Here is a 12,909-nt window from a genome sequence, read left to right on the forward strand (position 1 = left end):
GCTGAAAAGTATTCTTTAAGAAGAGGAAGAAGAAGAAAAAGGTAAAGATAAAAATTATGAACAACAAATACATGTCTATCAACAAGTGAATCTAAAAATCAAGTGAATAAAAAAAATCTGATGAACAGAATAAACAGGTGAATATAATAGAATCAGGGGCATAGAAAGGGAGTGGACTGACAATTCTCGGGGGGAGAGGGGTGTGGGGGGTGCGGGAAGAGACTGGACAAAAACCGTACACCTATGGATGAAGACAGTGGGGTGGAGGTAAGGGCAGAGGGTGGGGTGGGAACTGGGTGGAGAGGAGCTATGGGGGGGGGAAAGAGGAACAATTGTAATAATCTGAACAATAAAGATTTATTAAATTTAATAAAAAAGAAAAACCCAGGTTTAAACTGCTCATTTGTATGTGCTCTGCTTCTTACTCAGAGCTAAGTGAAAGGATGGTTTTTTACCCATAACTCATGATGAGGGAAAGTGGAGGGAACATTCATTTTCTAAGTATATGTAATCCAGATGCCACAACATGCCTGAGAATCGGCATCCATCCAGGGCTTACGATGAGTGTCAGTCACTGTGCTGTGCTGATTCAAATATCTCTCAAGAACATTACAGCAAACTTGAAAAATTGAAATCCCTAATTTCTAATTCATTATTCATGTTGTTACTCTCTTTAGCTAAAGGTTTATAAATTTAGTGTCTTTTATTGGCACATTTCATTCTCCATAAGTTTGTTCATATAGAACCTCTAATTAATTTCACACAAGCATTACATGGTGTAGGTTGATGCGTGATAAATGTGGCTTAGCTACATGGCAGGCTTTGATCAAAATTATGGGGCTGGAGGTGGTAGCTGGCTCTTTCTGTGACAGAATTTCTCACACTCAGAATCCCAAAGGAGAATTATAAATTGAAGTCACTCATTCAACAAACACTGATTGAGCCTTTACCAAATGCAGCTTGTAGCTGTTCTTGTTGTAACTCCAAGGGGGTATTTGGTGTTGCACAACTATTAATTTTATCCCAAATAATAATACTTAGTTGTTACTTTGCAGACTCCGGAAACTCAATTTCAAATCTTCACTGTCTACCTGAAATTTTAAAATAAGTTACTTAATGTCCCTGTTCATCTGTCTCTTCTGGGGAAAATAATAGCATCTATCTCACTGGATGGTAGAAACAAGAGGGTTCGTACATGTAAAGTACTTAGAACAGTGCCTGGCACATAAGAGACACTAACATATTAATTATTATTGTAATCTGGTATGTATTTTTTTCTATCCAACAGCTCTGGTTGGGAATGCCTGCCTGGTACGTGGCAGCCTGCCGAGCCAATGTGAAGAGCGGTGCCATCATGTCTGCTTTGTCAGACACTGAGATCCAGAGAGAAATTGGAATCAGCAATCCCCTGCATCGTTTAAAGCTCCGATTAGCAATCCAGGAGATGGTTTCCCTAACAAGCCCTTCAGCTCCTCCAACATCCCGAACTGTGAGTCAATTTGTGCTCCTTCCCCCTCGCAGGGCTGGGTGAATAACAGCATCTCTGAGTCCACAGAGCAGAATGGTGGCAGCACACATTTCCATGTCAGCGTGAATTATTCTGGAGAGATTTAGCTTGCTCTTCATTAACCTTGCTGCTCCTTCCAATAGGTTTTCAACTGCGGAGCTGTGATTGCTATCAGATTTGAAGGCTGCAACCAAGATAGACTTTTGAACTAGTCGCTAGACTAATGTGTGTGTTTTTTTTCTTTTTCCTCCCAACCAACTAGACCCCAAGCAAACTCATTTTCAGGATGTCCCCTTTTTTAATATAATTCAACACCTCAGGTGATTAGCTGTTGGCATTAGTGTTTTCTGAAGATACAATACTTAATGCACAGCTTCTGATGCGATTTTCATATTTATGAAAGTACAGAACTATTTGATGTTTTATAAATACCAAGTGGGGTACTTCCCTTCAAACTCTACTAGCTTCTCATTTATAAATCCCTATCCTTCTCATAATTTTACCATATCCTAAAATTAGGAAATAAAAAATGCCTAAAAATATGCACACAAGCTGATTAATTTAAATACTTAGAAAAACTCTCAAATGATATTCATTCTTCCTTTGTCTAGTCCTGAATTATATCTTTTGCTGATAAAGGATGTGGTTTCTGTGTTAACTGGACTTCTCTGGCCCCATTTCTTATACAGAATAATATATTATGAAAAAAGGAAGTAAATTTCAGTGGTGGATAGTAAAGGGATATTATGTTAATGCAGTTTTTATATTTGGTCTTAAATGGTTTTGGAGAATTTGCTTCATTTTTACTGTATCTACCTTTATATTCCTTCCCAGTGTACTAGATTCTAATGCCAGAAATACATTAAATTTAAAAACCTTTCTTTCTTTCTTTCTTTCTTTCTTTCTTTCTTTCATAATTCCATTTTAACTTTCTCTTAAATTACATGTGGAAAATATATAATTTTAAAAACTTATGTATAACGTATTTTCAATTATATATAAATGCTGTATACTATAGCTGAAGTACTACTCCAGTTACAAAATAATTCAAAACAAAAACTGAGCAGGCATTAAAGTGAAGTTATTGCAAACCGAATTATAAACAAATCTAAGAGTTTCCTCAACAATTTCTAACTGAGAAAGAAGGATCACAACTGGTTTATATCAACACTCTCCTCCCAAGAGAAAATGCATACAAAATTACTAAAAATTTCTAGCCTTGCAAAATGAAGAGCATTTGGAGTTCCAGCTTCAAGACGGAAAATAGAATATACCTTATCATTTGTTTAGCATCCTGTTTAATTCTTAATGGAAAATAGAATAATTAAGCACTATTTCTCTAAAAAGACCTAAGCAAACTAAAGGGATGTAAAAACTATTAAAGGTGAGTGGATGCTTGGTTGTTCAAAGAACAATCAAGTGTGAAAAGAGTGTATGAGACTTCATAATCTAGCCTCAGTTCAACCAAAAGCTTTATTTCCTCAGATCAGGTCCCAACAACACAGAACTTCTTTCAGTTGCCTAAGCTTTTGTGCTCTTGGTTGATTAACGGCTTTTGTAATTGATCTTTCTTCTGCCTGGATCATCTTCCCACTCAAGATTACCATCCTTCTTCAACTCACCCTTTATCTAATGATTCCTGAATGTCTTTTTTCTACAAAGCTTCCGCTAGCTTCCACGCCTGGCTCTGGTTTCCTTCCTGAGTTTCCATCTGGGTACTTAGAAAAACCATTTTATAATTTTCTCTCCTTGATTCATCCCGCACTAGGCCAAGCAAAAATATTATCAGATTATCCATAGTCCCGAAGCCTTAACTCAGTGCCTGGCAAATTGTGGATAATCCGTAAGTATCCTTCTTAAAAACGATGCTTCACAAGTTACCCTACCCACCATTAGAGAGGAACTAAATGTGTATGGCCCTGACTTCAGAGAGGGCAACTATGGCGAGGAAAGTCAGACGTGCTTACGAGTAGGTATAGTAGGAGATGATATATTTTAATTTCTAAATGCGAGATAGAAGCAAAATGCTATGCAGTGGTCGGCAAACTGCGGCTCGCGAGCCACATGCGGCTCTTTGGCCCCTTGAGTGTGGCTCTTCCACAAAATACCACGTGTGGGCACACACGTACAGTGCGATTGAAACTTCTTGGCCCATGCACAGAAGTCGGTTTTCGGCTCTCAAAAGAAATTTCAATCGTTGTACTGTTGATATTTGGCTCTGTTGACTAATGAGTTTGCCGACCACTGGTAGGCCTTTCCTTTCCCTTTTGTTAACACTGATTATCACATTACTTAAATTTATATTTTTTAAATTACTAGTGAAGTTAAAATTTTGATATGCTTATTGATTTAGTATTTAATGAATTCCCTATTTTTAATCTTTTCCATTTTCCTGTAGGATTGTAGAAATTTTCATCTTTTTACTAATGTCTAAAAGTTCTTTATTCACAGAAGATATACACCCTTTGCCAAATATTAGTTCAAGTTACATGAGATAAAGTTAATTTCTATTTGTTTTAAAAATGATCTACTGAGTGCTCTTTTTTTTTCTATTCCATCTACGTGGAAGTAGTTACTCATTTCTAGTATATATATCAAAGTATGATTTGCTTTTCAAGAAGAAAAAAAGAAACTAAAACTAAACTTCTAAACTTCTAGTATGAATCCGCTGCATCAAGTAAACACGAAAACATACAAAAGTGTTTTTTTTAAGAAATATTTTAATGTCCAGAAAACTGCAATTAGTCCAGATCAGGGGTCCTCAAACTTTTTAAACAGGGGGCCGGTTCACTGTCCCTCAGACTGTTGGAGGGCCGGACTATAGTTTAAAAAAAACAAAACTATGAACAAATTCCTATGCGCACTGCGGGCCCGGGACTAATCGGCTGCTAAGCAGGACAGGCAGTGGCACCCGGCGGGCCGGATAAATGTCCTCGGCGGGCCGCATGTGGCCCGCGGGCTATAGTTTGAGGACGCCTGGTCCAGATCATTCAAGTTCTTTTGTAGGTTGAGGTTTGGGTTTGGATTCCTCAGCCAGGTGTATCTTATCTGTTCACTCAAGTTCTCAGGAGAAAATGACAAGGTACTTAGGCTCTTCTTTTCCAGCTGAACAGAACTTCTGCCTGATTCTGCCTCCTTTTCGTATAGATAAAATGGACCAAACCATCAAAAGGAAAATCTGAGGTTTACATTGATTATTTCCTTTCTCCAGTCCTAACCTTCCAGTTTTCTTTCTTCCTAACCTGGTGTTACTGTAGAAGGCCTTTTACCTAATAGAATAGGGACGCAGGTGTCAGTTAATTGACATCACCATCATTAATTTTAAAGAATATTTGGTTTAAAAGTATGTCATAAAGAATAAGTTACATGCTTTAAATATTTTTTCTTAAGTAAAAATATGTAAATGTTCACAACTTTTAAATTGAGATGAAACACCTAATACTTTCTTTGAGTATGATTCCATTGCCTGGAGTTCCACATTATCACTCTTTCATAACCTCATCCATAAAGCATCATCAATTTCACAAGTTTGAGTTTCTTTTTAAAGTGATAACTTCATGATACTCAAAAAGCTATTTGAGTGCAAAATCCTCCTAGATATTTACAATTTCTTCCCCGACTTTGACCAAGTTATATCTCATTGATAATGTATTTTAAGATTTGCCTTTATCTAGGCTTTTCAAATAATTCAACTTATACATAAGCCAAATTTCTTTATTTTTTACTTTATTTTATATTTAAGTCACCTGATTTTTAAAAAGTGCAATGGAAATAAATAGGATTGTGAGCAAATACAAATGATCTTTGGTAAAAATATAATTCAGCAAGTTTGATCAGATATGTAAGGCATAAGATAGGCATCAGTCAGCACAAAGTACAGGGGAAAGACAGACTATTTATTAAACTAAACATGTGTCTGGGTGCAGATTGCTTAACAAAATTTCTAATGATATTGTACTAATAGCTGACATTAAGTTCCAACCCCTATTCTAAGTGTTTTAAATGTAATAATACCGCACGACAACACTAGGAAGATAAGTCCTTTTAATACATCTGTTTTACAGATGGGAAAACTGATGTACCGAGAGTTAAGTGACTTGTCCAAGGGCAAACTCCTATGTGGTTTCCCCCAGAATCTATGATCCTAACAGGTGCATCTCCTGCTTCCTGTACTCCATCAGTTTTCTTTCTCTTTTACAGCATCCATCAAATCTGCTTCGGTTCCCCCTTTCATTATTATTAACCTTATAAACCTCAATCTTTAATGTGAATAAGATGAGGTATAATTATTATAATGGAAAATATGTATTTTCTTATGAGAAACATCAATTCAGAAAAGGGAAAAATGTGGATCTAGGCCATTTTGAATGTGAAAGTAAATTTCAAGTCAATGTACTTTGGAATCCTATATAATAAAAGGTTAACGTGCAAATTGTCCCCATGCGCGGGAGTTCGACTGACTGGGAGTTAGATGTGCGCTGACCACCAGGGGGCGGCGCTGAACATGGCAGGCGTCAGCGACTCATTGCTGGCAGTGGGTGGCAGTGGAGGCACTGCCTGCCCCAATGGGCCCCGACAAGAGTGGGACTGTGGCAGGATGGTGGAGCAGGTGAGCAGGTGGCGCCAGGCCAAGACGGGTGTGAGTGGGGCCCTCGGTCGCCACACAGATTGGCCCTAATCACTGGCCAGGCCTAGGGACCCTACCCGTGCACTGATTTCGTGCAGCGGAACTCTAGTACAATCATAAATTAAAAAATACTTCAAAATGACTTAAGTAGCAACAGAAGTTACTTCCAACTAGGTAAGGTTAAGGTTTATTCTGAAGTTCTGGCTGCTTTACTTATGTTATTTTTCTGACATCAAGAGAATACATTACTTTCCCCTAATTAATTTTTATGATTTATTTCTTAAGCTCACTTTGACATTTATTTTTATGTCATAATTTTCTCCTGAATGATTTAATTCGGTGAGTCCTTTAAACCTTCACATATTTTAGGAATTTTTCTCCCAGTTTTCATTTGATAATACTGTTTAAATATTCGACTCCATCTGGACCTAGTTGAGGCAGGGGTCATCTCAAACACAAAATTTAAGGTGACACTCACTATCGGCGGCCGACCCTGCACTTGCAAACCCCTGAAAGTGAGGCTTCCTTAAATTTAGTTCAGTCAGCATCTCACCTGCATCATCATAGTCCCAGCATGTATCAGAATATATTATATTGTAACGTAAACCTTTCAGTGATTTTCTAGTATGAAGTGTGTGGTTTTAGCCACTTAACAGAAGTAGAGTTTAAAATTTAGAGAGGTTTAGGAAATGTCCTATGGTAGTTACTGAGAAGTGGAACTGGTAGAATGCAAGCCTCCTGATTATAATTTGTTAAATTACCAGATAATTTCACAAATTGTAATTGAAATCAAATCAATCACTTGTTAGACTCAGATGGTATTAGCCACACAGAAAAATAAATGACTACTGGTTTGCATTCTTCAGGTCCAATGGCAGGGAGTGGATGATTTTCAGTGACTCTCAGAGAATTACAACCAATGATGTGATGCTTGTCCTTTATGCCTTTCCAGCCTAGCTTTTGTACTCTGTCCTTGGACCAAGACACCAGTGTCCACATTGCCTAGTGTTGCTCAAAGCCTCTTACTCTAGCTATTCACTAAGATACGCTCTCTGCTGAAACTCTCATGCTCTACCTCACCCTTTTATTAATTACCTCATGTAAGCTCCATCCCTTAAGTTGGTGGCGAAAAGAAAGAAGTCTGAATATCTTGCTACATCTGGACTTGCTTATAAAATAAACTTGTTAAAACCTCGACTAATGGCTAATTGATTGAGCTGTGTAGAAGCTATTGTATGAGTAACTTTACAAGATTCTAGAGCAGACAGTGTTCCTCACTAGTAGAACTAAAGATCAAAGGTGAATGAGTAACATATAATTTCAGAAGGTTTGCCAACCATACTGTAGAAAATTGCACTGGACATATACTCATGTTGCATATAAAGGTACAGATTCAAACCATAGCTTACAGCACTTTGCCCATCCAAGAATTTGGTAACAGATTGGCAAATATAAACTTTAAGATAACCTGTTAGATTATACATGTATGCATTTTAGGTTTCTTAGACGGGGAGGGAGATCATTATTTGAATTCACAGTCAAGGTGGAGGCTACAGAAATCATTGTAAATACAGACGGGCTTAAACAAATTTCCTATCAGGTGATCATCACCGAAGCTCAGTTTGAAGACAGCACAGGCACTTGGGCAAAGCTCTGTGACCACTGGGTATAAAGGGCATGTGACAGATGAGTGGGAAGTTCTTTTTAGCATAATACTCAACACGAGCTCCATAAGGTTTACAATTAAGATCAATCCCAGAAATTGAGGGGTAAAGGGGAAGGGATTTTAATGACAGGGATGGCTCTTGTATTCTAAGTATATTTTACAGGTGTGTGCAGTTATATCCCATAGAAATAATCAGATATACTCCAATTTCCAAATAGTAGAGAAATGAGAATTCTGTACATATATATGATGACTGTTCACGGTTGTTGTATTTTTATTCCCATATGATTTACTTATAATTATGAGTATTTACTACTCAACTCTTTTTTGTTAGTCAATTATGTGTAATTTTCTTATATATGAAATTTCTCATATCGAATTACATTCATCATTTTAGTTTATATGTAGCTATTTTTAAATTATTTTAAACTGTATTATTTATAGTAGAAGGAAATTCAAACATGGTACTTATGTGAATGCTTGCAAAGGCTAGACTAGAGAAAATTATGTGGGTGACCTGTTGGGGTATCAACTTTTCTATTTCCAATTCTTTAAAACTAAACACGTTCTAAGCAAGTAACAAGCAATGGGTAGGATATAAATTCCATTGTAACTGGAGGATTGATGTACTTGGATGACCTTGCAATGTTTGGAGATGTTTCCCGGTGAAATGGTGGGATTTGATGAGAAGTGGTTCCCAGTGGCCATGACCATCAGCGATATGCCTGATCCTTTGTGTTACTAAGTGGACTTTGGTTTAGAAATTGTACATTATTCAGTGTATAAAACAAATATCATGGGCTGTTTTATTTGGAAAGTAAATTATGTGTTATAGTAGAATAGTGCCTGCTGGACGGAAAATTTTCTTTTACATCATGTTCTCTATAATGATAGAGGAGACTGCTGAAAAATTAGGAAATAGATTTTGTAATTTCTAACAGTATATAGAAAAGCTGGAAATACCTTCTATTAAATAAAAACAGCATTTCACTTCCTTTTCTTCTATAAGAATAGAGGGAAACAGCACATTTACTGAATTGTAAAAGGAAGAATACATTTGGAAAAAGTTGACATCGGTTTCCAGACAGGTTATAACAGTGCTTTTAGCTTTTTATTGACAACCAATTTTCTCTTTCCAAGGACATTGAAGAATCAAAACTCTGTGAATGGAATACTGGTGATAACAGAACAAAACGTATATGCCTTTGTTTTCTGAAGAAAACAATTTAAAAATACACTCTTCTACAGTTCAAATTCAATCCATTCTCTGTGGCTACAATTGCCACATATCTTTGAAAGGGAAGTTTTGATTAAGTCATTTTCCGAATTAATAAACACAAAAGTATTATTTTAAATCTGTCTTACAGGAGCTCCACAGAATGCCTTTCTTTTAATCCTTTTAAGTAGAAGCAAAGGGGAGCCACGAGCAAGCCAGCAATGCTCTCCCGTGCATAGCATAGCGGCAGGAGCACGCTGTGTTGCTGTGGTGTTGACTTACTGTGGCTCTGCCTTTCTTCTTTACACGCTTCCCTCCCTGGGTCCCACTGCTTCCCTCCGGGCCTCCTTGCAGCCTTCAGGCAACGTTTGGGTGACGCATGAAGAAATGGAAACTCTTGCAGCTCCAGCGAAAACGGTTAGTCCATACGGCTCTATTGAACATGAAGAAAAGTTACTTTGCTGCTATTTGGATGATAAAGCTGTTTTGTTCACGATGGGTTGAAATAATGGGGTATGGTTCTATAGTGTGATGTAATAATAACTAACATTTTTGTTATGGTTTTAGTTTTGTGCACTTTGACATTTTTCAGTGAAGCAGTGCTAGACTGTGATAATGTGGTTAATGTCATAAGCATCTGTAATATGCAAACACTACTCAGTAACAACTTATATATCCATTTTGCAACATTGGTAACAAATATCACTTAGTATTGGGCACATTCACATTTAATACATATTACCAAACCCAATAAAACTTGTAATAGAAAAATTTAGATTGAATACTCATTTTTAATGCAATCATTTTATTTCTTGTATTTTAGCATTTCAGAGAGAGCACTTTACCCTATCCCCCCTCCAAAAAATGTTCTATTATTTGGTATTCAAAGAACAGGCTTAAAAAATTCTTGGTGACACTGATTGTAATTGTCTACTTTTAAAAATATATTACATATGGTCATTTTTTAAATTTAAAGTAGCAAAGTTGAGCACGACATGCATTTTATTCTTACCAACTTTTTAACAATTTAAATCTACTTTCAGTTTCATCCCTATTTGAAAAACGTATTATCCTGTTTATGGTGGATAAAAATGCCAATGCCCAGGACTAATTCCACTTCTGGTTTAGTTTGTTGTGTTAGTTTTGTCTTTTTTGGTTTTGCTTGTTTTGGCTGTTGCAGACATCTATTTGATTACCACAAAACTTTCTTAGAGGGATGCAGCTATTTTCCCACTTTGTTAATTTACTTTATATAAGAGTTCTCCATCATATATGTGAGTGTATGCTTGTATGAGTGTGTGTGTGTGTATGTACGCATGCATGTGTGTGTGTGTGTGTAAAACAATGGGCTGCATAGGGGTATTGCAGGCTATACATATATAATGTATATTTTATAATATATGTCCACATTTGTGTATTATGTTTTTATGTATATGATCAGAAATTTTTATTATAATTCATTACATTTGGGAAAGAACACACTTTTAAGAATTAAAAAGAGTTTAGAATTACCAGATCAAATGTATCATGAAAATTCCATGTGTCATATGTGTGTATTTAGTTAGAATTAATTAGAAACTATTAATTAGTAGTTGCCTTTGAACTGCTAAATTGATTGTTGTGATCTGAATAAGAATCTGTCTTTAGCTTCATCTGTCATAATTAGCACTTTCAATAACAGTTTTGCTTTTTAGAAATTTCACTATAATAATTTGAAATTAATTTACACTTATCTGCTTTATTAATCACTCTCTGCTGCTAACACAGAAAGAATCTGAGGAAGGAAGCTGGGCCCAGGTAGGAAATTCAAATGCTTTAAAACAGTATCACTAGTACCCTATGAGGATATAAAGTAAGAAACTGTTTTATTTTAAATTATAATATTATAATTGAATATACAAAATTATAAATCTTCCCTTCGCCCAAAATTAGGCTAACATACATTTATATTTATTATGCTTAATTATATTTATCCTTTTAGATCACCATATTTTGCAAAGAGGATGATTATCGTTTTACACCTGGCCTCTTTTTAAAAGGAACTCTCATTTATTCTTCAAAAGAATCAACTGTAACTTAAATTTCTCTGAAATCACCCATGAATATATTTAATCAGGGATCATTCAACTTGGATATAAGGGTGGGGGAAATTAAACATTTATTTGGAATCACATTTGCTTTCAAGTATAGTGGGAAGTGTGTGAAGACTGGGGTGGGAGGGATGCTGTCAGCATTGCAATTGCAAGTCAAAAGCTTCTCCCATTTATTAGGATGGCAATAGAAGACACACATATTCACTTGGAGCAAACATGTTCACAAGGAAGTTGCGCGTTTCCTAGCATTCCACATGCTGTATAGCTGAAAGAATTACAGTCATGTACCAACATTTTGGTCACTGAAAGGCTGCTTTCACAGCATGGCCTAGGTGTGCAGTAGACTATACCCTCCAGGTCTGTGTACGTGCACACGGTGGTGTTCCCAAAATGATGAAATCACCTAAGGACATATTTCACAGAACCTATCCCCACTATCCAGCGGTGTAACGTGTGTTATAGTTAATGCGATTCAAACCTTTGACTATAAGGAAAATTTCAGTAGTTATTATTAAGAACTACATTTACACATTCAGTAAATTAGCACTGCATTAGGTTTTGATTTGGTAAGAATGTCATCATTTTTAAGAACACACCAAAAAAAGGAAGCACCTAGATTTTTGTTAGAAATATGCAATTCCAGTTGTCATTTGATAAGGACAAACACTATAAAATTAACAGAGAGTAATAATCTTTACTGAAAATTGGTTTAGAGGTGATGTTTGCTTCTACTTTTCATTTTGGCTGTTACAAACAGCGTTTGGTAAGATCATTTCATCTTGTTATATTTAAGAATTGGATTACCATTTTTAGTTTTTTAAAATGCCCTACTTCTTTAAGTACAGGGTCTATGTAGATTGATTTCTAAAAAAGACTGATTCTTTCCAATCATCTTTATGAAATATGGCTCATGCTTCACTAAGTAATGACAATTGTACACCTAAAACTTCAGCATTCTGTCTCTCTAGCCTTGTTGCTCCTTTCTTATTCATGTACTATTTTCTCTCTTACATTAGGATGATTTGCCATTACACCATAGCATTGTCACATCATCAAAGAGAAGCAAATGGTGGAGTATTAGTTAACAGTCAAATAAAATAAATTAACTAAACCTATTTATGTAAAGAACACTTAAGCTCAGCATTTGTATTATGGCATTAATTCTAATTTTCATTAAAAAATGCACGTTTGTATAAAATGTAATTCCTTTTGAGAATACAAAATGAAAAACATCATTTTCTATAGACAAGTACCTTGATACATGTACACGGAGTTCCACTTTGTACCAAAGTAAATCGCATCTTGGAGGTTAAATATTAGTTCGGCCTTGTTTCCATATATCATAGCAATTAAATATCAGTTATAATAATAGACAATACCCCCCAATTACCATCTCATTTTATTGGCTAAGAGACTTGACTGCTATAAAACAATTCTAGTGTCCGGTTTTCCTACAGACCCTGGCATATGGAGATATGAACCACGAGTGGATTGGAAATGAATGGCTTCCCAGCCTGGGGTTACCTCAATACCGAAGTTACTTTATGGAGTGCTTGGTAGATGCAAGAATGTTAGATCATCTAACAAAAAAGGATCTCCGTGTCCATTTAAAAATGGTGGATAGTTTCCATCGGTAGGTTTCTTCCAAAGAGTCATTAAAGTAAAACAATAAATAATGTACATATTTAAGCAGCGCATGACTGCTTAAATCAAAAAGAGATGTAACTAATTCAAAAAGAGATATTTAGGAAATAGAGAGTATTTGCTATTCTGTGAACATCTAGTTGACAAAATATTTCC

The 12,909-nt window shown here is 35.9% G+C and overlaps 1 protein-coding gene across 24 annotated transcripts in view; it reads left to right on the forward strand.

Moving 5' to 3' along the window:
• Window positions 1–12,909, forward strand: part of PPFIA2 (PTPRF interacting protein alpha 2) — a 492,483-nt gene that overhangs the window by 457,867 nt on the left and 21,707 nt on the right. For 18 of the 24 annotated variants that reach the window (XM_080661577.1, XM_080661567.1, XM_080661586.1 and 15 more), the window contains 4 exons: window positions 1,289–1,489; window positions 9,371–9,433; window positions 10,784–10,813; window positions 12,549–12,742. In XM_080661577.1, coding sequence (XP_080517703.1) covers window positions 1,289–1,489; window positions 9,371–9,433; window positions 10,784–10,813; window positions 12,549–12,742 — 488 coding nt within the window. The remainder of the gene's footprint in view (window positions 1–1,288; window positions 1,490–9,370; window positions 9,434–10,783; window positions 10,814–12,548; window positions 12,743–12,909) is intronic. The other 6 variants (XM_080661584.1, XM_080661568.1, XM_080661587.1 and 3 more) reach the window with 1 other exon arrangement.

The sequence above is a fragment of the Plecotus auritus genome, assembly GCF_963455305.1.
Source record: "Plecotus auritus genome assembly, chromosome: 3".
NCBI classification, from domain to species: Eukaryota; Metazoa; Chordata; class Mammalia; order Chiroptera; family Vespertilionidae; genus Plecotus; species Plecotus auritus.